The sequence below is a fragment of the Corylus avellana genome, chromosome ca11, assembly GCF_901000735.1.
Source record: "Corylus avellana chromosome ca11, CavTom2PMs-1.0".
Lineage (NCBI taxonomy): Eukaryota > Viridiplantae > Streptophyta > Magnoliopsida > Fagales > Betulaceae > Corylus > Corylus avellana.
The window spans coordinates 21,100,051-21,126,898 of NC_081551.1; the positions used below are offsets into that span (position 1 = coordinate 21,100,051).

Consider the following 26,848-nt stretch of genomic DNA (forward strand, 5'->3'; position numbering starts at 1 on the left):
TTTGAATTATTTATTAATAATTTTACATTTTTGCTAAAAAGCAAAAAAAAAAAAACTACTCTAAAAACCGTTGCCAAACTAACTAGCACATGACTTTTCAACCAAATACTGAAAAGAGTGAAATTTTGTGCCATTGTTTCACCTCATTCGATCAAAAGGCCCATCGAGTTTAATTTGGCGGTGCAAGTAAACGACAGCGTTTCAGAAAAGCAAGAAAAATAAATCTGTTAGAAACAGCACCGTTTCGGACATCTCTCGAAACTCCAGTCCAACCTTCCCCTACGAAACGCCTCAGCCGCTTTGCAAGTCGGTTAGCGTCGCTGTGAAAGACTCGAAGCCTTTCCCGGCGTTTCTTATTATCATAAGAAAGAAGATTGAAGTCATTATTCTCTTTTCTTGGTAACGATGGAGAGTGCACAGATTGAAACCCCAAAACCCTCAGAGACTTATTTCTCTTTCACTCGCCGTCGGTCGCCGCTCAAGAGTGAAACTTACTACACGCTGGCTCGAATTCTTTCCCATTGCTACGACAAGTCGCACAGCTCTCACGCTGCTCAATTTGCACCTCAGGAGCTAAATCCAGGTAGTAGTATTCGAAGTACGTCGCCGTTTTATTTACTGTTATTTGCAGGACTCGTAGGGTTTCTTGCTCTATATTTCGCAATGCTTTTTGGCTTCTGAGTAATTGAATTGTTTAGGCGTTGTTTGGTTGGTCTAGAAAATTGTGAATTTGCTTTGGTTTTTCTTCGTGAAAGCAAGCAAAGTTATTTCAAATGTCATTCACAGAGTACCTAGTGAGTAATTTTTTGAATTTAACAAACAGTGCCTAATTACTAATCAAGAGTAGGAATCTGAACAGTACTTCTTTGCTAATCTCAGTCTTAATCGCGCTGTTCTCATTGTTACTGATGTTGTTTCTTTGCTTTGAAGATCATGGCAGCGATGAAGTGGCGCGAGCGACCGGGAAAGAAGAGTGTGAGAGTGTTGAATTGATCGGTCCTGATAGAATGGAGTGCCAAAATTTGGCAACTCGGAAAGAGGCAGTGTCTGATGAGAGTTGTGAAGCCATTGGGGCTGAAGATGGAGGAGTGTTTGGTGATGCACAACATGTAGTGATAGATATAGAGAGAATATTGGCCATAGAAGAAAGCGAGGATGTGTTGGAACCGATGGATGTGATGTTTGATGAGAGCGATGAAGGGACTGGCTTCCAAGATAAAAGGTGTTGTATGGAAAAAATGTTAATGGACGAGTTGGAGCATATTATGAAAGGCGATGAAGTTCTAGATGAGAATGTGATCGGTGAAGTTCTAGATCCAAGAGGGAGTGGCAAAGACAACAGCTTGTCATTGAAGACTACTTCGTTGTGTGGAGAGCACAAAATGCAGCAGGCGGACATGGAAGTGGAGAAGTCGGTTTCTTCTGGCTGGGTAATGGATTTCCCTATTCCTATTGCCGAGAATGCAGAAACTGAGGAGGGAGAATGCTCAAATCAAAAGATTTCTGAAGCCCCCAGTGTATCGTTAGATAAAGAGATGACCGGGGAACCTCCAAAACCAAGGGAGAATATGGAAGAAGAAAGTTTGTTGCCGAAAACTAATTCAACCAAGAGAGAATTGGAGAAATCAGTTGGTAATAGTGACTCATTGGAATCTCCCAATCACATGGCTGAAGGTGGAGACATTGAGGAAGGTGAAATTTCTGGCGACTATGGAACTTATGACATGTCATTGGATATGCCTGTAGAAGATGCTATGGTGTCAAAGGAGAAGAACGTAGATGAGATGCAAGTATCTCCAGATATATTTGATAAAAAAGAGTTCCTTAATGATGACCAGAATGGAGCAAACAAAAAAAGTTTTGAGTTCACTTCTTTGAAAGTGGACACACACGACAATGCCAATACTAGTAGAGAAGTTGGACCAGAGATTAGTAATGGAAACAAGATGGCATCTAGACCTGAAGCTGTTGTTCATGAAAAATATATGAGAGCTAAAAAGGCTTATAGGGAAGACCTTTTGCTAAAAGATGGAGGAACCAAGGAGGCTGCTGGTTGGCCACCAGCTTGTCCTAATAATCTAGACTTGCATGGCCAAATATCAGAGAAAAATACAACTGGTTCCCATGGAATCACATCTACAGAAGTGGTATGATTTTGATTTGCATTTTTTTTATTATTTGAAATAATAATGTTTTGCACTTCTTCATGGGAAGCTTTAATATTTTTATGAACCAATATCTGTTGGCATTGTCTATTTTCTTTTGGTTGTATGAGTTGTCTCTGTGATTATATATGGATATGCTGCCTTTGTTCAAAGCATATTCATTTTCACAACACTCTGTTACTTGTACTGAATGATATAGATAAAAATAAAAATAAAAAAAGAAGAAGAAAGAAAGAAAGAAAGAAAGAAAGAGTTGGCTCATTTTCCAGAATTGAGTATTTTAAATGTGGTAGAAGAGGAAACTTGGTATCATGACTTGAGTATTTTAAATGTGTGTTTCACACACACACACACACACACACACACACACACATAAGCATGGTCTTGAGATCCAATGAAGTTGAAGTGTTTTTTGTTTTTGTTTTTTTGTTTTTTTTTTTCTCTCTCCCTTTTTATTGTCACAATAATTGGAGTTAGTCATGGTTTTTCTTAGAACTCCATCATTCATCTCATTGTGGCCAAAGTGACTTTGCGTGTGCATTGACCCTTTCTTTGGTAAGTGATTTTTTTTTTAACCATAACTGATCAACACCACAACGGTTGATTGCAAAATATCTCTATCTTTCTCTCTCTCAAGCACATAAACCCCCTTCACGAAGACCCACATGCAAGTGTGTGATGCAGACTCTTTCTTCATAACTCTTTCCAGAAATGTTTTAGAGTTCTGAAAAATTAGGAAGTTATTGAAATTATGGTGTTTGTTCTCATGTAACCCTTTTGATTTGATATGTGTCAGCTGCAGCAAGATGCTAGTTCCTGCAAAAAGAAAAAGCGGTCTCTTTCTAAAGAAAGTAAAGCAAAGAAAAAGGTATTTTATGTCTCTATGTTTCCTCTACTGCTTCAATGCATTTGGTGTATGTGTGTGTTCTTTTATGAAGGTTTTTTTATCTTCCTTTGTCACTGAAAGAGATTTTAGACTGTATCAACTTGGTATTCCTCAACAGTCATTTGAAAGATTAATTTAAACATTTTAAAATTGACCAAGTACGCATGGAATGCAATTCTATCTTCTTTTGAAGTGTTTAATCAACTTGTTTATGACAATCATATTCTGCAGCACAAAGAACGAAAGAAACGAGCAGAAAAGAACAGAGAGCTTGGTGTTAAAAGGTTGAAATTGCATCCAGTATCGAAGCCAAAAACTGTGACATATTGCCGCCATTATCTCAAGGGAAGGTGCCGCCAGGTTCTACAACGTCCCCTATATATATATACTGATTATTGAATTGCTTGTAGTTTCACTTTACCCTTGCCATGCAGCAAAGGTGCACTCTGATGTTTATATCATAATCATGCATACATTTATTTTTACTAGTTGCTTGGGTCTGCAGTTACAACAATCATCTCTAAAATAGGATTAGGTTCATTATGATCTTGTTTGGTTTATGTTCTTGTGACGTCTCCTGACAATTTTTGTTAAAAAAAATCTAAATTTTTGCCCATTTCAAGCTTCTCTGGATCAAATTCAAATTCTTGCTGGGGGAGGGAATGATTTTACTTGTTTCCCAAGCTCTGAATTTTGGGCTGGCTTTTATTTCTGACTCTCAAGTATTGCCTGGTTTTCATGCATGCAAGAGGGTAGCTATTTACATCTCATAGAGAAGTATAATTCTCTGGTTGTTGAACTCTTGGCTTTATGGTGATTGTTTATTTCTTTCTGGTTACCCTTATGGGTCTTTCAAATCTGATATTGAACCTTCTGTTTCAGTAAACATGTCTTTTGCTGCCCTTTTGTTTCCTGTATGGACTAATTTAGCTCAAAAGATAATAAAAGGAGCATCATTTTCTGTCGCCGGGCATACCCTATAATACCATCAACTGAAAATAATTTGTGACAAGAGTTTAACAAATAGTTTCTGTTCCAGAGCATCTAGATGTAGCATATGAACCCCTTTTTTATCCCCTTACCCTTCCCCCCTCCCCCCTCCCCCAAATTTCCAATTAATTTGTGTAACATAATTGTCTAAACATGTTATTGCCTTGCTTCAGATGATCTATTTCTCCATGGATTTTCTTTTCTTTTCTTTCCTTTTTTTTTGGATAAGTACCTATGGTTTTTTTTGTTTAGACATCTACTCATACAATCATTTATCATCTTTGTTTCACAGGGTGACAAGTGCCAATTTTCACATGATACAGTACCTTTGACAAAATCCACGGTATACTCTTTTTACTTATGCTTTCTTAAGATGCTACTATCTGCATTCTACCCTGGTTAATAGTTTGATAAAACTATAGTTGCTATTTAGGCTGAGTAGCTGTAGTTAGCTGGAGTTTAGTCTGATTAAAGGATTTAATTGGTTGTTTCCTATTGCTAATTACATTGGATAAGCATCTGTTGTCTGATTCTAGTTCAATGGTCAATGTATATGTGTAGTAAAGCAAATTTGTGCTACCTCAGTAACATCTCTTGAATGGCTTAACACTCTCTCTCTCCCATTCTGTTGTTGCAGCCCTGCTGTCATTTTGCACGTCACTCATGCATGAAAGGGGATGCCTGTCCATTTGATCATCAGCTTTTTAAGTATCCCTGTGACAATTTTGTTAAAGGTTTCTGCAGCAGAGGTGATGCTTGTATGTTTTCACACAAGGTACCTTCTTGTTCTGTGCCTTTTGGGTCTTTTAATGTCTTGAAATACTGTACCCTTTTTGTTCAAGAATACATCACACTGTATTTCATGTTTATTAACTACTATTTTCTTCCTCAAAAAAACTAAATAAATAAGTAAATATTTCCCCAAGTATTTGGGTTTAATGCTCAAGAAGTTGAGTTGCCTTTTCACATTAGCTACTCTCATCTCAGATACCAACCACGGAAGATTCAAGAACTGCTTCGAATGATTGCAAACCTGAGTTGAAGTATCCATCCTTGCCAGGTAATACAAATATTAAGATGCAACTGAATGTTACCAGTAGCTCCCTGCAGAGTGTTGATGCCTTGTCCAACTCTGTGGGAGCACATCCTCACACGAATGTGAAGACTCTAGTGAAACCACCTGCACTTGTACCAAAAGGAATTAGCCGCATCCTCACTGCTGAGAAATCTGCAGCGGTCAATTCTACTATGCTTAAACAAGGGAGGTCCTCTCCAAGTGGGAATGAGGGTGCCAAAGTTGGGAATCAGGCGGTCCCAAGTATATCAGACACATTTCAAAAAATGGATGAGACTCCAAAGAGAACTTCGCCATGTGTGGTACCAAAGGGAATAAATTTTCTCTCCTTTGGCAAAGGTCCATTGGATGATTCTGTTACTAAAAAAGTGGCTAGCTTGCATTCAAACAGGGGCAGTGGTACCAAATTAACTTTAGCTGACAATTTAAATTTGCAGAAACAAGCTAGCTCGTCTCCAAATATTGATGTTAGCATCAAAGTTGGTAACCAGACAAGCCCAAGTGCATCAAAGACAACTCAAAATTTGAATGAGATGCCAAAGAAGACACAACCTGAAGGTACACGACAGGGAATGAACTTTTTGTCTTTGGGAAATACCTCGGTAGATCATTCTAGTAGTAAGAGAAAGGCCAGCTTCCCTTCCAGTTGCGATACTGGTATTGATGGAGCCGTTCTAGAGGGACAAACTGCAGGTGTTAAATCTCAAAACTCAAGTGTATTCTCATTGAGGCTGCCAGCTTCTCCACTTGCTTCCGGTCAATCATCAGACGGCTTAGCATCTGTGAAATACAAAGATGCACCAAACTCAGCTCAGAAGGCACACTCATTGATACTATTTGCAACAAAGTATGAATCAAAGATGAAAATGAATCGGTCTGTCGGTGCTCTTGATGTTGGTAAGGAAGGTACTAGTAATATCACTAGAAGTTCCCAGAATGATTTGGCAAAAGCTTCAAAAATTTTGGACTTCTTGTCTAGTGGTGGTAGTAAAAAGTAAAGAATAAAACCCTTAGTGGTAGCCAAACCCCAATGTGGTCGGGCTGTGGCTTTGATGTCTGATCAGTTCGAGTAAAACACAGCAGTATTGAGGAAAAGACATTTAATAGTTCATGCTTTCTCTTTTGTCCTTCAGTGGCACAATGTTGTATTTTTTCAGCTTATTTCCAGAAGCCGTCAATCAGGTGTAGTTTGCATTTTATATTGATGTTTTTATTGCCTTTAATTGGTGTGATAGTTAACCGGCAAAAACTAACTAAAGGATTTTTCTTTTTTGAAATTTCAAATGTAGATGGAATGGCTGCATTGTGATTGTGAAGTTCATTGATTATGATCGCTTGAGATCTTTGCTTTGAAGGGATTTCAGATTGATTTTATTCTTTGAGATATTATAAACCAGTTCTATAGAAAAGCCAGTCACTTGTGACTATCATCTTAAAGTTGAGGCTCTGGTAATTGTTTATCTTCTTGTCACTTGCAATCTTGCTTGTTGTCATGGCTTCATCTTGATTCTAACTTTATTACTGCTGTTAAAGGGCAAAAGCAGATGACCGCAGTGATGGTTTTATGGAAAATATCCACCTTTGTCACCCTTGTGATCTGTTTTCAGCCGGCCAACTTGCGATGGGATCTTGATGATCAAGTTACAGATGCCAAGTCCTTGCAGGTTCTTTTTTTATTGGGAAGGCCTTTGCAGCTACTTATTCAGGTTGCTTTTTCGAATGCTCTTTGCTGCTCTTCCAAATATTACAGGTGTATGTTAGATCCATAGAAAATCTCAGTCAATTTATTACTTCGGTGAATATTCTAATTTTTTTTTTTTTAAAAAAAGGACTTCCATAGGTTCAATGTAAATTTTGAATTAGGGTAAGTTAATGAGGTTGTTAGATTGAAGATCCAACGCTTAGATATTGAAATCCATGCGTATTAGTCATGCAGGATGAGGTGTGTAAGAGTGTAGTGCTCAACTATGTTAGTGAAGTATCCATGATGTTGAAGGTGGACAACCACCAGTCTAGTCTTCTCAAAACAGTCAACTTAGATGACTAAACACTTATAGGAGTTATATATTTTAAAGCATAATATACTAATAGGAGTTTTTGGTAAGAATAATTATCTTCTCAATTTGTTCTATGAACATGATTTTCGGAGTGTTTGTTTGGTCATGCATATCCTTTCAACAATCAGAACCCCTAAATGATATCCGTGCATTATTTTGTGACAATGTGATGGGACACAAACCACCACCGACCACATCAAAGGATACCTAGTCCATGACCTTGTGGTTGGGTGATTGAGAGCTAAAGATATTATTATGGGCACTTTTGTTATTTATTTTTTACATCGGTTATCTTATTTTTCAAATTTTGGGCTTTATGTTATTTTAGTGGGATGTCAGCCCAAGTAGCACTAGAGTTAGGGTTAGGGTTTAATCCTAGACTATTTAAGCATAATATTCTACTCTGATAATTAGTTTTGATGAAATACAGAAAATATCGACTGTTGTCGTCTTCCCTCTTCTGATTTCTCCCTTCTCTTGTGCTTCTTTTCCTCTCTTCTCTTCTCAGCTTCTTCTCTCTTCAAACTTTCTTCAATTGCTTGTCGTCTTGCATCACAATGTCTACGAGTTTGTACTATTGGATTATGATTTTCTTTATTTCACTTGAAATGACATCATTCAAAAATTCTAAATGGCGTGGCACTATGTATAGGGTTGAGATGATTCTATTCCAATATTGTTGCCGAAGTATTAGATCTGATGAAGACTACTAAAAAAAAAAAAAAGGTAAACCCATTTGCCTTCAAATTGGGTAACGAATTTAGTATGATTTGTGGCGTGTAGTCTGTAGTACTGAGCTGAATTATACATCTATCAGGCTTTTCTGTGCTTGCAATTCATGTGAAACGATTATGCATCATAGAAATTCATGGAATATTCTATGTAGTAGCGCTTGGCTCTCGCTTTTGGTTTGGACGAAGGCATAGGTTGTGTTTGAAGTTTGCTCGGTGTGGGACTATCTGTGGTGTATGTGGGCCGTAATCTGGGCTTAGTGGATGGCCATTCCTTTCGAGTTGCTGACCTTGTCGAGCATTTTGAGTAGTGCTGTTACTATCATGGAAAAAACTATGATCATTGTCCAAAACATAAAGGTTAGAGGAAAAGATTCGTGATTGATACGTCAAAAAGTTTTTTTAACAATTTTCAAATTTGTTTGAAATGCTTCGAGCTATTTGAATTTTTGTTCCAATCTACATGATCTTCTTCTTCCTAGTCAAACTTAATGATGTTAAAACAGTTGTGATTATCCTCACTTTTCTTTCTTTATACTATATCTATTATGACCCACAACACTGAATTTGAACTTTGGCTTCACTTTAGCATCATCACCTAAGGAAAAAGCTTGGGCTATTGCAGTTTTTACAGTTCTTTGTAAACTCGTATGTTTATGAAAATGTTTGGCGTGAATTGTCATGTTACCGTTCATATTTTAGTGACAAATATGACGTTAGTTTATAAATTTGATAAGTGCTACATACGGTTTCACATTAATTTGTAAGAAATTTATAATAAAAAACCAAAAAAAACATTCAACCTTGTTAAGGAATAACACCACATGGAGTTGCAAACAAAATCATTGCTTTCTTATTCTTGTAATAGTGATCAGAGTGACCTAACACCCCTCCATTTTCGCAGGAATCTGTGTTATAATGTTCAGGGGCCCATATCTAAAAGTAATGTGACAGCGAAATCAATGGGTATCATGAATGGCTAGGTTAGGTGTCCCGACCACGCTCGTACGAAATTGATTTTGACTACAATATCAAGCAACTCACACATGGAGAGTTCTGCTCTCATGTGACCTTGTATTGCAAAATCCCTCCCATTTCATAATTGAGTGTAGTTGGAAGTTCCAAAAAAAAAAAAGAAAAAAAAAATTAGTAATTTTTATTAAAAGTTTGTTGTAAATTGATCTAATAATTTATGTAATGTTAGTGACGTGATAGGCCATGCGGTAATTATCATGTCATCCATTAAAAAACAGTTCAAGTACCATTTATTTTTATAAAATATAAATTATAATGTAAGTTTGTAAATAAATTACAGTAAAAGTTATTGTATTTCAAACATATTCCTTTATAATATCTGAACCATGAAGAAAGGTCCAATCTCTATGTAACTTCGCTTTAGAGGTTTTCTTTTCTTTTTTTTAGCCTCATAGTAAAAAACTTTGCTGCTAAAAGTTTAGATTAAATTAAGGCACAAGTTTAGATTCGGTTGGATATTTTATATGTTTGATTTATATTTGAAGACACGTAATGTTTGCGTATGATCATATTCACTTTACATATAGTACCTAAAAACTCTATTATCAAGAGTAGTGAAATATTATAATTGATTCATAATTTTTCATTTTATCAAGATTTTGCATAGCGACGATGGTCATATAGGTTTAGCAGGTTTATGATCCGTCCCAACCCTAATCCAAAAGATTTGAACAGATGTAGACCCAAACTTTTAAGGAGTTATATTACATATTGTTCTTCATCACATTTTCCACATATTCTTTTTACAAATTTATCATTAAATTTGTGGGATCCATATGTAGGTTCTACAAATTCAAAATGGGTAAAAGATGTGATGAAAAATGATTATTATTATTTCTTGTTGAAAAATAAAAAAGAAAGAAATTAAATCTAAGAATTTGTTATTAATATAAATAGGACAGAGTTTTTCTCAAAACTGGGTTGGAGGAATTTTCTTTAACCTATTCTATAAAATTGACATGTGTCCCTTGAACATGTGAGATGCACATGTTTTTTTTAATAATAGGGACAAAGTTTGAATAAATTTTAGTAAAAACTTATGTGAATCTTACATATTATTAAAAAAAGGGACACGTGTCATTTTTATAGAGTAGGTTAAAAGAAATTCTTCCAACCCAATTTGGAGGAAAACTTTGTCCATATAAATATGGTATAGATATATAACATTACTCCATAACAACGCTCTATTATAGTCAAGTTGAAAAATACTATAAAGTTATAACTTTTTTACTATTTGTTGATATATGTTAGCATGTAATTGGGAGGTTAAAATTTTCTTGGGTAAAGTCTACTTAACCCCTTTAAACTACCACACAAACTATTAGTTGCGACAATTTACCCTTCAAACTACCGAAACAATGACAATGTATCCCTAATTTTAACAAAATGACGAAATTACCCTAACTAAAATAAAAACAAAAATACTAAAATTTATTTATTTTTTTTCAAAATTTTAAGGGTATTTTTGTCTTATTAAAATTTTTATAAGGGTAATTTTGTCATTTTGCTAGCATTAAGGGTAATTTTGTCTTATTGGAATGATAATTTGAAGAGATTAAGTAGACTTTACCTAATTTTCTTTTATCCAGCTTTAATTAAAGGTCCAACTGAACGAAGATTCGCAGTTATTAGTTGCCCAAAGTTTATACTCACCACTTTTTCACTTAAAACGAGCGGTAACTATTCAAATTGCTAGCTAATCGCCGTAAATCCCGCTTAAAACTCTCTCGCAAGTCGCAATCTCTCCTCAAATTAGTAGCTAATTGCTCTCAATCTTCCCCGAACCTTGCCACGTAGGACACCCTAGTACTCGCACTACTATATATATAATTCTCCGCGAAGCAAAATCTCACGCACTCTCCCATCTTCTCAAATGGCGACCTCTGTGGGGAACAACTTCATGCCTCCGACTCTGATCTCCAATCTTCAGCAAGTTCTGATCGCCAGAAAAAACGACGCCGTAGAATGCCAGTCCCACAAAGTCCACAAGCCAACCGAAGCTGACGCGTCGAAAACGGAGAGCGATTGCGCGAAGCCGGTGGTGTTGGTGACCAACGGGGAAGGAGTAGAGTCTCCTGGTCTCACATTCCTCGTCGAAGCTCTCGTTCGGGACGGTCGCTTTGACGTCCACGTGTGCGCTCCCCAATCGTCGGTTCCTCATAGCCATTTCCTTTTTCTTTTTCTTTTTTTCCTCTTTATATTTTCCACGTTTATCCCTTCGTTTGGTTGCCGAGAAAGTGTGGGAAAAAAGAAGCTTCCGAAATGAAATTTTCTTTTCTTTTTCTACGGCAGACCTAGTTAATCTTTTTTAGCTATAATGTGAAGCTCATGTTTGGTAATGTGATTTTAGCTTAGTGTGATTCACGGCCTTCCCAATCATCGGTTTCTTACAGCCATTTTCCTCTCTATTTTCCGCTTTGATCCCTCCGTTTGGTTGCTGAGAAAGTGTGCGAAAAGAAAAGCTCGCAACTCTTATTTTATTTTTTTTCCTTTTATATTATTTTTCTCAAAAGAGTCCAGCAAAATTAGCTGAAATTTACTTCATTGCCTTTTCTTATATATTCCTGCTTCCTCAGTAGTTGCTGCCATATTCAAAATAAAAGGAAACGAATATGCTCATGTTTAGTGATATGAATTTGGCTCGGTGCAGGGATAGATCGGTGTCCGGTCACTCGGTGACGATTCGGGAGACGCTTTCTGCGTGTTCCGTTGAACTCTGTGGTGCCACTGCTTTTGAAGTTTCTGGTAATTCGAAGGCTCACATTGACCATTGTGCACTGTTTGTTAATTTTCAGGAGCTGTAGCTATTATCGTATTATACTGGAATTAGAATGAAATGTGCTTTGATTGTTAATTTTCATATGATCAGGAAGCCCTGCTGATTGTGTATCTTTAGCTTTATCTGGGGCATTGTTTTCTTGGTCAAAGCCTGTTTTGGTATGCATTTAGAATCTGTACTTTTTGAGATGCTTGTTTATATTTTGAGCACCGATTATTCCTTCTATCCTGTATTTTTATTTTCAGGTCATTAGTGGAGTAAACAAGGGATCAAGTTGTGGTAACAACATGTAAGTAATTATTTGTTTTTTGTTTTTTCAAAGTTTCGATTTGCCACTGAAAAGTAATTCAGCTGACAGTTTTGATGCTATGGGTTTGCTATATATATCGCATTTTATTGCTTTGAGCGCTGATGTTTGTTGAGTTCCCATGACTTAGGTTCTACTCTGGGGCTGTTGCTGGAGCTAGAGAGGCACTGATTTGTGGTGTACCATCTCTTTGTATATCATTGAACTGGTGATTGTGTTTTCTGGCTCTTGTTTCTTATTGGTTCCGCTGCTTTTTTTTTGGCATTTCTTCCCCTCCCTGCGCACTTTAATGGGTATCTATCGAGTATATTATATGTCAAAGTCTCTTTCAGGAAGAAGGAGGTGAGCTGTGAGAGTGATTTGAAGGATGCAGTCGTTGTTTGTTTGCCATTAATACATGCGACCGTAAGAGATATTGAGAAAGGAACTTTCCCAAAAAGTTTCTTGCTGAATATTGAGATTCCCAGTTGTCCTTTGACAAACAAGGTTTGCTTCTTGTGCTGCTATGTTTTTGGATTGTGTGCAAGTATTGTAATTTGGGCAGATGCAGATGGTCAGTGGTCAATGGAAGAAGTTAAAAAATTTTGCAAACTTTCCATGGCACATTTCGCTTTCCTTCAACTCTTGAGATTGTATTGTTAGTCAAGCTCCCTTTTGGAAATATAATCGAAGTCATATTTAGATAGATCAATGAAGTAGATGTCCAAAATAGGCGTATGTAGCAAGTGATATTGATACCCTTTAAAGAGAGCCAACGTCATGATCTTAAGTATGATGAGAGTTTATGCTTACGTTTCTCTTCTTGTTTTATTCTTAATACGTAACTGAGGAATACGGATTCAAAGCATTATGTGAGATTAGGCTTAGGCGCCAGGTCAGGATAAAATTGATAAAGGATGATTAAATAAAACAAAAATGGAAGCTTATTTGCAGTCTTGTGAATGTTTTTGTACAAATATTTAGGCTTATATTGCCCTGGCCAAGGACCTCCTGTTCTTAGATGGGTCACATGTCTGTGGAATTTTAGAGTGCCGGGATGTTCAGTGGGCTGAAGTCATTCCATTTTTGTCTCACAAGCATTTCAATGAGTCATCACATTTGCTCGGGTGATATTCGAGTGCTTTCTAGTTGCAATTATATGGTTTATTTATCTGGGCTATACTTTTGTTTGACAGGGCTTCAAGGTGACCAGGCAGAGTCTATGGAGGTCCTCTCTAAGCTGGCAAGCTGTGTCAGCAAACAGACATCCCTCTGCTGGCCATTTCATGTCCAATCAGCAAAGCCTTGGTATGAAGCTGGCACAGCTCAGCCGAGATGCCTCTGCTGCTGTGAGTTCTTCGTGTTTGATACCATAATGCTACAATAGTTTTAATTTTTGGGTATATTTATGTTGTCATTCTGAAAAGGCATATCCTCCGAAATTCTTAGGGTGCAGCACGTCGTTTGAACTCACATCGGAAGAATGTGGAGATTGAATCAGTTGGAGTAGCAGGAAAATGCAATTCCCAAAAAACTGTGAAGAAATACTTCCGCTTAGAGGTACAAATTAACGACATGACTTTGCAGTAGCAGCCAAATCTCTTTACTCGTTATCTATGTTTTGGGATGGCAGGGAGGAGAGGAAAAAGTAAATTGTGACCTCGTTTGATAACGATTTCTGAAAAAGAGGGGCTCATTTGGTAATACTTTTTTAGCAAAAAAAAAAATTCAAAAGTATTAACAAACAACTCCAAACAAAAAACATTAACAAAATACTTAAAACTATTTTCATGTTTACGTCACATCAGAACCAAAAAGTTTTATCAAATGAACCCCTGGGTAATATTTGTTGTGGAACTCACTTCCTTTACATTGCTGCACTATCCTACTTAATTCAATTGTTTCAAAGACCAGTTTTTATGAGCAGTGATTATATTTATGTTTGCAGTTCGTAGAAAAGGAGCAGGAACATGTGGATGAGGATCTTGATTACAGAGCACTTGAAGATGGATTTGTGAGTTGCAACCTCTTTGTTTATCGTCTTCTTGTGAATCTCTTGTCCTTGATTGCTGATTCTATGGTTCCCTTTGGCACTTCAGGTTGCAATTACTCCTATGTCTTTAAATCCATCCAACTGGTTAGAGAGGTTCGATCATTGGTGTCAAACTGGGTTGCTATTGCACTCGCAGATGAACAACGAAGCTTCCTCACTTACCCAAAACATTATGCAAAAAGGGAAAAAGGGTGCAAAGGAAGCTTCATCTGCCTTAGAGTAACTTGTCAAACCAATTCGTTGCAGTGATCTTGGCAGGCAATATTTGATTATAACTCAAACAAGATGGGCCACACTAGTGTAATATGCAGGGCCTATGGCCTTGTCACTCTTTTTGATGCTGCCACGGCATAGAAATACTTTGGAAACTCTTCTCTTCCTGTAATTGTCGAACTTGTGCTTCACTTTGGAATGAATTAGGTTGCCTGGGTAAACTAAGTAGTACATGCACCTCTACATATTCTCTAGCGTGTTGTAACATATCAGGATTCCTACAATTTTTTAAAAATTGTAGATTCTCAAATTACGTAATTTATGTCATTTTTAAGCATTGAAACGCTTGAAAATGCTATGTATTAAAAATGTGGCATGTTGTCGAGTTAACCAAAAATAATTTTCCTTCCAAAAAGCTTCTCTTCACTTTTGTAAATAAGCTTTTTATTCATAAAATCAAAAAATAATTTTTTGCTCAAAGTTTTTTAGCAATACTAGTGTGGATGGCACGTGCAATACACGTGCTTGGTTCTCTGTGTTATGTATTACTATAATTGTTACTATTATAATTGATATGTATATATTATATTAGAAAATATATTTAATATCTAAATTATTGAAAAATGTTTATTGGATTGAATTTTCTAAACAAATAAAGTAAAACTATAAATTAAGTAAATATGATATACCAAAAAATAACAAAGAGTTAATTTACATAGCACACATGTTATTTCAAATGAAAGGATATCACATTCATGTTCAATATTTCTTTATTATAATGTATCATATACCTCGAAAAGTTATAAAGTTCATAATAAATCATATTGCCATGAATAGCAAAACATTAAAAGCATGCATGTATGATTTATCACCATAATAGACTATTTACTTTTACATTTTCCTTTCAACGGTCCTAATAACTTGTACATAAATACTACCAAAAGCATGTCACCATCCAAGCACGCAACTAACTTGATCCTATCAAACTATTAGCTACTACAATTAATTAGCACAAGTTGTTTTTATCAAGAGTTTCATTTAAAAAAAATGCATTTATTTATCTTCATCTTACATGACTACTTGATACTAAAATTTGTTTCAAAATACATCACTTTGCAATTTAGTTGGTGAAAGGAGTAGACAAAGCTACGAATCCCTAGGTTGTGGAAATTGATTCATCTTCGTTTGGTGGCTCTTGAACAGTTGTAATGTTTAATCTTTGACGAGGTCCTCCACGTCCATCAACCAATGTAGCTCTTAACCGAATAATTAATTCTTGCTCTAAAAAAAGCCTTGCAAGGTTTTGTATATTAGTAATGCACTCCTATTTACAACAAAATAAAAGTAAGATAAGTTTGAATTCAATGTCATCTATATAAGATATTTTTCCTACAAGGTATAGTTTTTTTTCATCAACAAAAAAACAAACAAACAAAGAGTCCATTAAAAAGGACAACCCAATACTTATATAGAAAGATAATAACGTTCACTATCTTTAGTGAGTATTGTTCATTCACTAAACCAAAATTACTATTTTGATGAGGTTGGTAGGAGTATTTTTACGACATGTGCCATTTTTTTTCATAACATGTGAGATGCACATGGGAGAGAGTGAATGTATCCCAAACCAAATCGCCCCCAAATCCACAATGTCCTTGTTAGGATTTGTTAGAGTGAACGTGTCCCAATACCATTTCGCCCCCACAAATCACCCAGATTGTGGGGGAAGTGGCTTGTGGGGGCGAAATGGTGGAGAGAAATGGCGCTAAACACTGAATGGGTGAGAGAAGAAAAAGATAATGGAGAAAGGCCTATAGAGAAAAGGAAAAGGGAAAAAAAAAAAAAAAAAGAAAAGAGAGAGAAACGAAAAGTAAAAATGGGAGAGAGATAAATTATTTGTTTAATTAATAGGTGAGTAAACTGTTCACTCACAATTTTATTTTGGTTAAAATGGTAAGTTTGAAAAGTGAAAATTTAAGCCATTTTCATTAAATTGCCTTACTAAAATAACCGAAAAATGATTTTGATGATGCTTGTATGAGTGCTCTTACAAACTTTCTACTTTATTTTTAATTTAACTTTAATCAATAAGACTTTTAAAACAAGTAAAAATTATTTAATTTTTTAAGTTTATATATTAAAAATTAAGAACAATAATAATATTGTACTAAAATAAAAGAAGAAATAGTAAATTTAATATTTAATTTATTTTAAAAGTAATTATTTAATATATTTTTTAAAATTTAACTTTTATTTAAAGAGTTAAATAGTTTACATGGAATGTTCTTACTGGTTCTCGACCTTGGTAATGGAATAGGAAATAAATTAAAAAAAAAAAAATGGTTAACCGGGTCCCACTCTGAAATGCTTTAGATTGGTCACCATGGTGAAAGCTGGACTGTCCTATTTTTGCTTCAAGATCCCGGCTCTGAACAAATATAATAAAGAATTAGGGGCCATTTAGAAGTTTCCAGAAAGTTGAGGGGCTCGGATTAGGTGGGGACAGGAGGTCTCTGGTCCACATAATAGCTACAGCCTACAAATGGCAAAAACTTCAAAAGCAGTGAAACGTGGCGATGCAGCACTTCCTCAAAATAGACTCACACTGTTAATTTACACACCCCAGACCCAGAGGTAGCAGTACTCTCTCTCTCTCTCTCTCTCTCTCTCTCTCTCTGCAATTATTTCTGACAAATCGATCGCTCTGTGTGACTGTTAAGCGTGTATAAATAAACTCAATCTCTCTCTCAGCGAGGACTGATAATAATGGTCGCTGAAAGTGAAGGTGGGGGTGGGAAGAAGCCAATGAAAGAACAAGTCACAGTAAAAGTAGAAGTAAAAGAAATAGAAGAAGAAGAAGCAGAGGAGGAAGAAGAAGAAGAAAGAACGGCTCTGTTTGATGGTGGGTCCTCTTGTTCATCTTCAACCACTGCCCTGAGAAACCAGGCCTTTGAATCAAACGATACCGTTGAGGTCATCCAGGTGGTCCATATAAAAGAAGAAGAAGAAGAAGAAGAAGAGGAGGAGGAATTAGTGGGTGTTGAAGAGATTGGAAATGGTTCTGGTGGGAATGGACCTTGGTCTTCGTCGTCGTCGGAGGCGGTGCCGGAGCCGGAGCCGATGGAGGGGCTGCAAGAGCCGGGTCCGCCTCCGTTTCTGAAGAAGACATTCGAGATGGTGGAGGACCCGGAGACCGATAGAGTGGTGTCGTGGAGTGAGACCCAGGACAGCTTCACGGTGTGGGACGAGCATGTGTTCGCTCAAGAGCTGCTTCCTCAGTATTTCAAGCACAAGAACTTCTCCAGCTTCATTCGACAGCTCAACACTTACGTGAGTAATGTTTTCTAAAAACCCAAGTGTTTTTTTTATTAATTTAATGAAAAGATTTCAAAAGGGTTTGTTGTTTTGTGTAATGGTTGATACGGCTTCTAGCCTTCTACATATACGGTACCGCGTAGATGGTGTCAGTCTAAAACGTCACAAGTGGGTCTCTTTTATTTATTGTGTCTGTGTAGTTTGCGGCGGTGAAAACTACCGCATACAATCCGGATCCATCCATCCGTCCTAGCTTGTTGAGCTTTTAAGGTCGGTTGCTATTAAAATAAAATTACAAAGTGTATAATGAAATCTTCAATGAAATAGACCTTTTTTGCTTACCCTTTAATTTGTTGGAAGAATCTAACATTAATTATTTAACATATAGAAATTTTGAAGTTTACTGCATGTGCTTACAAGTTTGGTTGTTGTGTTGTTGATGATGGGGTTTTGGTGGTGTGAAATGGGTACTGAAGGGTTTCAAGAAGATTGACACGCATAAATGGAAGTTTGCAAACGAAGGGTTTCGGAGAGGGAAGATGCATTTGCTGAAGAACATCAAGAGGAGAAGCCGGTTGAGCAAGCAGCAGCAAGAAGTGATAATAACCGGTGTCAATTTGGCGAAACCGGGCGGGTTGGAGAGTGAGCTTGAGAGTCTGAAGAAGGATCACAATGTGTTGAATGTAGAAATCCTGAAGCTGAGACAGCAGCAAGAGGAGTCAAAGAACCAGATGAGTGCCGTGGAAGATCGCATTCGAGGCGCAGAGTGTAGGCAACAAAAGATGCTTCTTTTCCTCACCAAATTAGTCGCCAAAAGCCCCATCTGTATGCAGCAATATTTAATCCAGAAGAGAAAGCAAAAGAGAGCGGTTGAGTGCTTTGGCAAGAGACGTCGTAGATTAATGCCTCGTGAGGCGGCCAGCAAAAGTGTGAATGGCAGCAGAAACCAATTTCCCCAGGGAGACATGACAATCAATCACTCTGAAATCTTGCCAACACCCTTCCCAGCTCCCATGGACGACACTCCACTTCAGCTCAATGTTACGGCGCCTGAAGACAACAACCCTTCTGTTTACCATGTCATGTCGGACAAGCTGCTGGCGGATCACTCCATTATCGACCAAGAGTTTGGTGTTGATGACTCTAAATTCTATTCCGAGTTGGAGGATTTGATTGCCAGCCCACCTGATTATTGAGCCAACTGGAATTGTATTACAGGCCATGGCTCTTTTCCTCTTTCAATCGTGTGGAGATATCGAGGGGTCTCCTATCGATCTACTTCAATTTTCTTTTTCGTCTTTTATAATGTTGTGTGCTCCTTTATCTATCTTGTAAAAATCGGCTTTTGTAAACAAAATAAAAAAAGTTCAATTCACTAAACAAATATGAAAACCTCATTAATCCATTTAGTAAACGAAAGAATGTTGTTGTTGTTGTTGTTTTTTTTTCTTTTTTCTCAGTGACATGAATATTGGAGCACCCTCTAAAAACAAAACAAAGACACTAATGAACAAAATCTAAAGCACTCCTATATATTTATTGATATGGTTGGTGGTTCTCTTGTCTAGCTAGGTGCGAGATGTGACTTAAAGTGGGTTTTATTATTTTTTTTAACAGAAACGAATCAAAAGGTAGAGTCATACAACAGATAACATAATAATACTATAAACCCAATACCAGCAGGAAGGTGCGAGAGAGATGTGACTTAAAGTTGGTTTTAGAGAGTGGAAATGGGAATGAGCTAGCTGTTGACTAGTGAGAAATCTAGACCCTGCTACCACTTTCTAACCAACTGGAGCGTCCGAAACTAAAGACAACAAATTATTTTATTGTATTTGTGTGTTGTAGGAATTTGTAACATTTTGTTGAAATTGTTGTCACCAAACAAGGAAACAGCTTGTGCGCGTTAGCAACTTCCGAGGTTCAATCTGCTTGAAAAATACACTTTCTCCTCTCTATTCTTTAATATTTACCTAAAAATTTTTACATTTTATAGTCTAATTATTATTATTTTAAGAAAGTTACAGGAAACAAAAAAAAAAACAAGAGCAAAACATAAAACTAAAAGGGGTGAATCGGCTATTGTCAGGGTCTGATTTATTGTAAATAACGGTTGGTTTGGTGGGTTTTATGTAATCGTCTACTGTACGTGTTGTGAAAATCCAAGTCTGGTTTGTGATGTAATATTTCTTCGATCATTTCAGCGACACGTGCCCTTTTATATATATATATATATACTAGAGTTGATATACCTACCTTAGATTGGATTAGAGGTGCTCAAGTCTTTTGACAAATAATAGTTAGTTGATTATTTTTAGTACTATCTTCACTAGAAAGATCTTGTAAATCCATCTGACCCTGGTGCTCAAAATCGCGCCACATCTCTTGTCCAGGTGCGAGATGTGACTTAAAGTGAGTTTTATTTTATTTTTGACTTCTAATCAAAAGAGGTTACAACAAATAACATAATCAAGAAAACCCAATACAAGCAAAATGAGTTTTTGATTGTTGCCTTTTTAAGAAGCAAATAAGAGCTTAAAGTTGGTTTAGGGTGATGTTTTGCATGGTAATGCTTTTGCAGCTCTTTTCGCTGTTTGTTTAACTGTTTCTTTGAGTCTTAGATGTCTATCTTTGGAAGGTTGTGGTATTGGCTGTGAACAACCCGCCTATTTTTCATTCTTGGTTTTTTGCTAATTATATTTCGAATATTAGTTTAGCTTTATCTTCTTTTTAAAGTTAGAGTGCTTTAAAAATCTCTCGATGTTTTAACTTTAGGGCACATGTTTTAGTTAAATGAGCTGCTTTCAATCATGTTTTTGAAAGTATTCCCACAGAGTCTCCTATTCTCTCTTCCATTCGAACCATGAATGAAAATGACCCTCTCTTGTAACCTTTTTCCCTCATTCAATTAAAAAAACAAAAAAAAATAGAGCTTAAAGCTGGTTTTAGAGCGTGTGGAAATGAGCTCTTGACTAGTGACAAATCTAGACCCTGCTGAGTGCTGGCATTTTCTAATTACCACGAAACTAAAGACAACAAATTATTTATTGTATTTATGTTGCATACTATGGCATCTTGAAAGTTGAAACATAATTTATTGTAGGAAAGTAGGAATCTGTAACATTTTGTTAAAATTGTTGGCACCAAACAAGAAAAGAGCAACTTCCGAGGTTCACCTGCTTGAAAATAAAACTTTCTAGTTTCTCCCCATAAGAAGCTTGCATGATAAGAGCATACTCTCTATTCTTTACTTTTTATAATTTAACTATCACCTATGCGATCTAAATTTTACTATATTATATTTTCATTCATTTTTTTATTCCCAAAAGCACTCCACAAATTTACAAACCTATAAAGGTGAGGATGTACTTTACCTCCTAAAGTTTTACCATATTTGCAATTTTCTATCTAATGTTTAAAAATTGGCAATATACCCTAACATAGTATTAAACATACGTAATGTGACCAATCAGTCAATAATTTTTGTTTTCTTTAATGAAAATTATTGAAAATACGTAAGTATCCTTATATTTTGAAAAAGAATAAAAATAAATAACCCAAAAAAAAAAAAGCAAAACGTTCGCCCCAATTTTATTATTTTTTATTTTTTTTATTGGGAGTATTTTTGAAATTCTGCCAAAATAAAAAAATGAGACAATTTTGGAAAGTAAAAGCAAAAATGCACATGCGCCATACGCGTAAAATTTTCAGTCAAACTAAACGGAAATGGGTAATAAATGGGTCACATTGCAAATTTTTGATACTTTGTTGAAGTATATTGCTAATTTTTAAACATTAGAGTCCAAATTACAAATATGATGAAACTTCACAAAAATAAAAGGCATTTTCCCCTTATAAAATTTAATTAAATTTTAGCTAAAAGTAGATTTTAAAAAACACATTAAAGCATGGTGACGGAGCACCTTGGCCTCGTCAAAACAGAATCCTCTTCATTTCAAATCAACTGAATAATATCTAGTTAGTTATAGTGAAATTATATTTTGTTATTTTTATTTTTTATGAACAACTTCAAGTCAATCTTACTGCATTATAATCGGATTGAGCAAAAGCATGCCTCATCAATTTTTTTTTTTTGGTGAAGTCCACTTTAACTCCCTTAAACTACCACCCTAGTGATAATCTACCCCATAAATTATCAATTGTGACAATTTACCCCCCAAACTACCAAAACAATGGCAATGTACCCCTAATTTTAACAAAATGATGAAATTACCCTTACTAAAATAAAAACAAAAATACTAAAATTTATTTTTTTTTCTTCAAAATTTTAAGGATATTTTTGTCTTATTAAAAATTGTGTAAGAGTAATTTTGTCATTTTGCTAGTATTGGAGGGTATATTGTCATTGTTTTAGTAGTTTGGAGGATAAATTATCGCAATTAATAATTTAGAGGGTAAATTATCATTATGAGTGATAGTTTGATAAGTTAACTGGACTTTACTTTCTTTCTTTTTTTTCCTATTTTATAGACAAATTCAAGCCAATCTTACTATCTTACTGCATTATTGTCGAATCATCAGAAGCACAGTTTTTGATGCATAGGGGCATTGAATACCGAGATAGCTTCAAATTTGAGAGATGAAATCTTGTTTTGTTTCTAAAGCCTGCTGACTTTGCCTTACAAAAATTGTTGGGTGGGCCAAACACAAAACTTTGCAGGGAGTCAGGGACCTTCATATAAAAGTATAAAACTGCCATAGTTAGAAGAAGCTCAAAAAAAAAAAAAAATTATAGCTTGCCAGACGGCCCCCTTACCTTGCAACGTGGGTCCGCCCCGGGTCCAAAGCCAGACTAAAAGTAAAAGATAAAAGGAGATAAGGTGGGTCCGCCCCTAGATTGAATGCGATATTTTTCACGTACAACTCCTCCAACTATTGTCCTTTATGCGAAATGCCTTGGATTCTCTACTATATCATTTTTCAAATATGGTTGATCCGATAAATGTGAATCATGTGATTGGCTCTCCTAGTTTGGTTGATTGGATAAATGTGATTCTCTCTCCTAGTTTGTCTCTAGCCATCCCAGCTGCTGAGCATCATAAATTCCAAAGTTTTGCTTCAGTAGAGTAGAGTGTGATCTCTTATGGTCCTACCGAATTAAAGCCTTTCATGATGGCAAAAATGTTGCTGCTCGTACTATTTCTGCCCATATCAACAAAAGTGCTTTGGAGCATTTTCATGCATGGAAAAATCAATCTTCTTTCATAGAAGAATCATGGATCCCTCCTCCTATGATTGGTTCAAAATAAATTTTGATTTAGAGATACTTTTTCTGTTCAAGTAGCAGTGCTCTATTCTTCAGATGATTTCTCAAGTCAGTTTGACCTGTTTGCCTATTTATGGAGAAACCCTTCCAATTTAATTGGCAGTATCTTTAGTGGCTTCGCTCTATCATGGTAAATTTTTTTGGAAGGTGATTCACAAGTTATTCTGGCTTCTCAGCAGCCCAGCATTTCTCAAAATTGGCAAATTTCCTCTATTATCTCAAATACTATTGACTCTATCATAGCATCTTCCTTTTGGAAAACTAAGGTCACCCTTCTACGCCGATTATGCGGCACGTTATGCCACAGCTAGAAAATTCTCTACCTGCATTCCCGGTTACGCCTTTCCTTCTCTCTCGGTTCCTAATTACTAGTGGAAAGGATCCTCCGGTCTCTATCGCTTTCTTAATTTGTTATTGTTCAGTTTTTTCGGTTCCTCTGTTGTTTGTTGTTTTCTGCTGTACCCAAAAAAAAAAAAAAAACTAGACGCAAATAGAAAAAATGGGTTCCCTCAATCTGATTCTGTACATTAAGGCATCTTATGTGAGAGTCTATGCCAGCTCCCCCCCTATCAAACTCCTACTTATCTTCAATGAACGCCTTATTTAGAACTTGTTGGAGTTCCATATACCTTTGTTTCTTCAAGTGTCTCTCCTCTGGACTGTCATTCCCCAATTATGCTCGTTGCGATATCTCGTCAGCATCCATTATCTTATTAAGGACTTCCAAGTTCCACTGCTCGTATTAAAGAAGAGAAAATTAGGCACAATAAACAATGTAATTTTCTGCTTCCATATACTTTAGAGGATAGCAATGAATATACAACTTCTATGAGATTCATCTTTAAAGACAAAAATGAAAATGAAAAAAGAAATCTCAATTAAGATGATGTTGTATTGGTTCTCTGTATTTGGTTCAGCAAAAAATAAATATTAGGTACTTCTTCTTTTGTGAGGGAAGATTAGGAAACCATAGCATCCTTAATTTCAGAAATTGATTCCTAAAGACGAAATTTAAATTAGATTAGAAATTTTGTAAGAAACATTAGAATTAATGACATAAAGCTAACAATCTCACAAATGAATTTCATATGTAACTAGAACATATAACAATCAACTTGGGCTTTGCAACTTTTGCTTCCATGGGGATGAATAGAAGTTTTGCCAGTCCCACTGTCAAGAATTAATCAATAAATAGCATAATCATGATAAACTGTTTCAAACAACAGATTATGGATTTAACCAAGAGCCTCTTTATAATAACCAGAATAATGTAATGCTTCAAGGGATCATTAGCTAATAGGTAGCTCTAAATAAAAAGAAAAAGAAAATCTCATTCTTTGGTATCATGATAGTAAATATACAAACAATCCTCCAAATTTTCTATTGAAATTCTAATATCTTTTAGCTAGCCTGGGGTTGTTTGAAATTCTTATACAAACAATCCTCCAAATTTTCTGCTTCCATATCCTCCAAAGAAACACACCCATGTATAAGCACCTGGATGCCAGTTATTACATCCCTAAAAAATTTAATGGTTATACATATCACAAGGTCAATATGAAAAATGCTCTGCCTCCTTCGAATCACACTATAAGTAACTAGCTAGTTGTATCTTATACTCTAAAGATAACACATACTTGTAACTATCATCACACAATGCCTTTAAGTACATTAAAATTAAGCATTTCTTTCCAACAGAAAGACATGTTTTCTTAAATCATTTAAACGTAATACCAATAAACTTTTGATGAAAGAGTCATCAAGACCAACATGGAATAGCATAAGATGCCACAATATGTGGAGAAGTATATATATAATACCAAGAAACAAGAAAAAGCAACAACTATGTCTTTCACATATAACTTCCAGAGGAATAAAAATGGTTTAACGGGCTACAGAAAAAGGTTAGCCGAAAGACTATGTTGGCAAAAAACGTGGAAATATTTCAGTTCAATAACTCTGTCCTGCTAATGCTCTGAAAATTAATATTATCAAAGTGTAAGAGTTTCCTTTCAAAGATTACTACTCCCATTGGAGTTGAAAACAGGGGAATTGTCCTCTCATTCATGTCAAGAAAATTTTATTCTCTATCTAAACAACCAGAACTCTGCCTCAGCTAACTGATAGGAATCAAGATTTATTATCGACTGTGAATGGCTGGTTGGATGATTACGATATTGCTTAAAGACTAGTACATGCATTTTATGCCCCGCCACCCAGTAAAAGCCTTTTAAAAAAACTATCTTTTTGTGCTCATTATTACCATCTCGTAGAGGCTACGGAAAATTGTCTTGCAAACTTAGAATAGATCAGCTGCAACCGCAGCAATGTGTCGAATGTATCACATTCAAATATTCGCATTTGACGCCTCCGCTTGTCGGCGGTGGTGATTGGTCACCGCCGTTGAAGTTGAAGTTGGTCTCACCTGGCAGGAACCAAACCGCCGTTGTCGGAGCCCAACCGCCGGATCTGTTGAGAGCGCTGGAGCCGGAGTCAAATCGCCGGCGTTTGCTGAGCAAGAAAACCCCCACCGGAGACAACCCCGCCGGCGTGCGTCTTCGTCGTCACCGTCACCAGATAATAGTGCTCAGAGCACTGGAGAGAGAGCGAGAGGGAGAGATGGAGAGATGCGTCTGAGAAAGAAAGAAAGAAAGAAAGAGGGAGAGAGAGAGAGAGAGAGAGAGGGAGTGAGGGAGAGAACCGGTTGATGACGGAGAAAGGGAGAGAAGCGGCTGGAGAAAAAGAGAAGGAACCGGCCTAGCATATTTTTTTAGTCTCCATTTTGTTTTTTTTTTTTTAATAATAAATGGGCTGATGTCAGCAACTCCGGATTTCCCCCGGATTTTTTCCTTGGGCGCCAAGCATTACTTGCAAAGGGCAGTCGAACGCTTGGATGGATTTAAGCATGACGCGTGGCGTCCATGCAGATGAGGAACCGACAAAAGCCCGAGACCGAGTAACCGCATCATCTTGACCGTTCCAAATTGTCACGAGAAGATCCAACGCTTCAAATCCTTACTTGCTTCCGTGGAGATAAAATCAAAAGAATGAAGTTGAACGCCAGGCGTCGTTCCGCGCAATGGCGATTAATTATTGCCGGCGCCGCAACCGCTCAAGTTCACGGTCGATCGTCATCATTAAAGACAATTAAGTTGTTTTTAATGGGAATTGGAACACGTATCTCATGACATTAAAAAAAAAAAAAAAAAAACACATATCTTAATTTTAACAAATTTAATTTTAATTAAAACTAAGATCTCTCTTAGTATTTCTTAACCTAATGATAAAGTATATAATAAAAGTAATTTATATATTATATTTTTATCTCAGAATAATTTTATAAAGCTTATATGATAATTTTAACCAATTTTATTTAATTTTTTAGTATTATATTTTTTTTTATTAATTCTAATAAATTTAATTATGTGATATAAAGTTTTGTCACTAATGACCAAATTTTTTGTAACGGCGACTTTCTTAACCTTTGCACATTGACACTAATTGAAAACTTGAGTGGAATTTAAATTTTGTTAAAGTATTATTTAAATGATTAAATTTATCAATTTTTTATTAAATTAAAATTTAAAAAACTACAATTTACTTATTATTTTTATTAAATATTTTACTTGCTAAATCTTATTTATTAAGAGAGAATTTGAACTCTTAATTAAAAGGTATTAATATATTAATTAAATAATTAAATATACTATTTTTTATAAAATTTAAAATAATCGATGATTTAACTACTTTTTCATCACAAGACGAGAATAAATATGGCAAAATAATGTAGATGTTATATAATAAATAATTTTCTTTTAGTGAAATATTTGATTTATCACAAATATAAATGTGAGTAATGTCAGGAAATAAATTACGTAAATCAAAACCCTAGGAACAAATTCATACCTCGTAGTCTATGCACAACGCTTGTAAACAATCAGAAAGGAAAGTAAAAAAATCCAACGGGTACGATTCC

General features: G+C 35.8%; 3 protein-coding genes across 9 annotated transcripts; all 3 read left to right on the forward strand.

Moving 5' to 3' along the window:
* The first annotated feature begins 269 nt into the window (after positions 1 to 269).
* Positions 270 to 9,016, forward strand: LOC132165394 (zinc finger CCCH domain-containing protein 7). Of its 7 annotated transcripts, XM_059575929.1 has the most exons (11): positions 270 to 583; positions 931 to 2,147; positions 2,962 to 3,033; positions 3,283 to 3,411; positions 4,334 to 4,384; positions 4,679 to 4,816; positions 5,029 to 6,298; positions 6,406 to 6,565; positions 6,650 to 6,822; positions 7,991 to 8,264; positions 8,809 to 9,016. In XM_059575929.1, exons 1-7 carry the CDS (start codon positions 406 to 408, stop codon positions 6,112 to 6,114), a joined length of 2,871 nt encoding a protein of 956 aa, XP_059431912.1. In that variant the 5' UTR covers positions 270 to 405; the 3' UTR covers positions 6,115 to 6,298; positions 6,406 to 6,565; positions 6,650 to 6,822; positions 7,991 to 8,264; positions 8,809 to 9,016. The 7 variants fall into 7 exon arrangements, with proteins under 7 accessions (XP_059431912.1, XP_059431911.1, XP_059431913.1 ...); XM_059575928.1 differs by lacking the exon at positions 8,809 to 9,016 and having other exon boundaries at positions 7,991 to 8,457; XM_059575930.1 differs by lacking the exon at positions 8,809 to 9,016 and having other exon boundaries at positions 8,060 to 8,457.
* A 1,783-nt stretch (positions 9,017 to 10,799) lies between these two features.
* LOC132165395 (uncharacterized) lies at positions 10,800 to 14,635 on the forward strand. Its single transcript, XM_059575936.1, has 10 exons — positions 10,800 to 11,087; positions 11,590 to 11,684; positions 11,809 to 11,876; positions 11,964 to 12,007; positions 12,156 to 12,233; positions 12,358 to 12,511; positions 13,201 to 13,353; positions 13,454 to 13,564; positions 13,953 to 14,018; positions 14,104 to 14,635. The coding sequence occupies exons 1-10, from the start codon at positions 10,813 to 10,815 to the stop codon at positions 14,278 to 14,280; spliced, it is 1,221 nt and encodes a 406-aa protein (XP_059431919.1). The 5' UTR covers positions 10,800 to 10,812; the 3' UTR covers positions 14,281 to 14,635.
* A 2,286-nt stretch (positions 14,636 to 16,921) lies between these two features.
* LOC132165729 (heat stress transcription factor A-2-like) lies at positions 16,922 to 18,990 on the forward strand. The gene is made up of 2 exons (XM_059576404.1): positions 16,922 to 17,600; positions 18,062 to 18,990. Exons 1-2 carry the CDS (start codon positions 17,037 to 17,039, stop codon positions 18,779 to 18,781), a joined length of 1,284 nt encoding a protein of 427 aa, XP_059432387.1. The 5' UTR covers positions 16,922 to 17,036; the 3' UTR covers positions 18,782 to 18,990.
* Positions 18,991 to 26,848: the final 7,858 nt, after the last annotated feature.

What these genes read in the sequence shown, in the direction of transcription:
- LOC132165394 (XM_059575929.1), top strand. Translation starts at nt 406, where the DNA reads ATGGAGAGTGCACAGATTGAAACCCCAAAACCCTCAGAGACTTATTTC. An exon ending in ACCTCAGGAGCTAAATCCAG is followed by an intron (nt 584 to 930) that starts GTAGTAGTATTC and finishes TTTGCTTTGAAG; the next exon opens with ATCATGGCAGCGATGAAGTG. An exon ending in GAATCACATCTACAGAAGTG is followed by an intron (nt 2,148 to 2,961) that starts GTATGATTTTGA and finishes GATATGTGTCAG; the next exon opens with CTGCAGCAAGATGCTAGTTC.
- LOC132165395 (XM_059575936.1), top strand. Translation starts at nt 10,813, where the DNA reads ATGGCGACCTCTGTGGGGAACAACTTCATGCCTCCGACTCTGATCTCC. An exon ending in CTTTGTATATCATTGAACTG is followed by an intron (nt 12,234 to 12,357) that starts GTGATTGTGTTT and finishes AGTCTCTTTCAG; the next exon opens with GAAGAAGGAGGTGAGCTGTG. An exon ending in GCCGAGATGCCTCTGCTGCT is followed by an intron (nt 13,354 to 13,453) that starts GTGAGTTCTTCG and finishes CGAAATTCTTAG; the next exon opens with GGTGCAGCACGTCGTTTGAA.
- LOC132165729 (XM_059576404.1), top strand. Translation starts at nt 17,037, where the DNA reads ATGGTCGCTGAAAGTGAAGGTGGGGGTGGGAAGAAGCCAATGAAAGAA. An exon ending in TTCGACAGCTCAACACTTAC is followed by an intron (nt 17,601 to 18,061) that starts GTGAGTAATGTT and finishes TGGGTACTGAAG; the next exon opens with GGTTTCAAGAAGATTGACAC.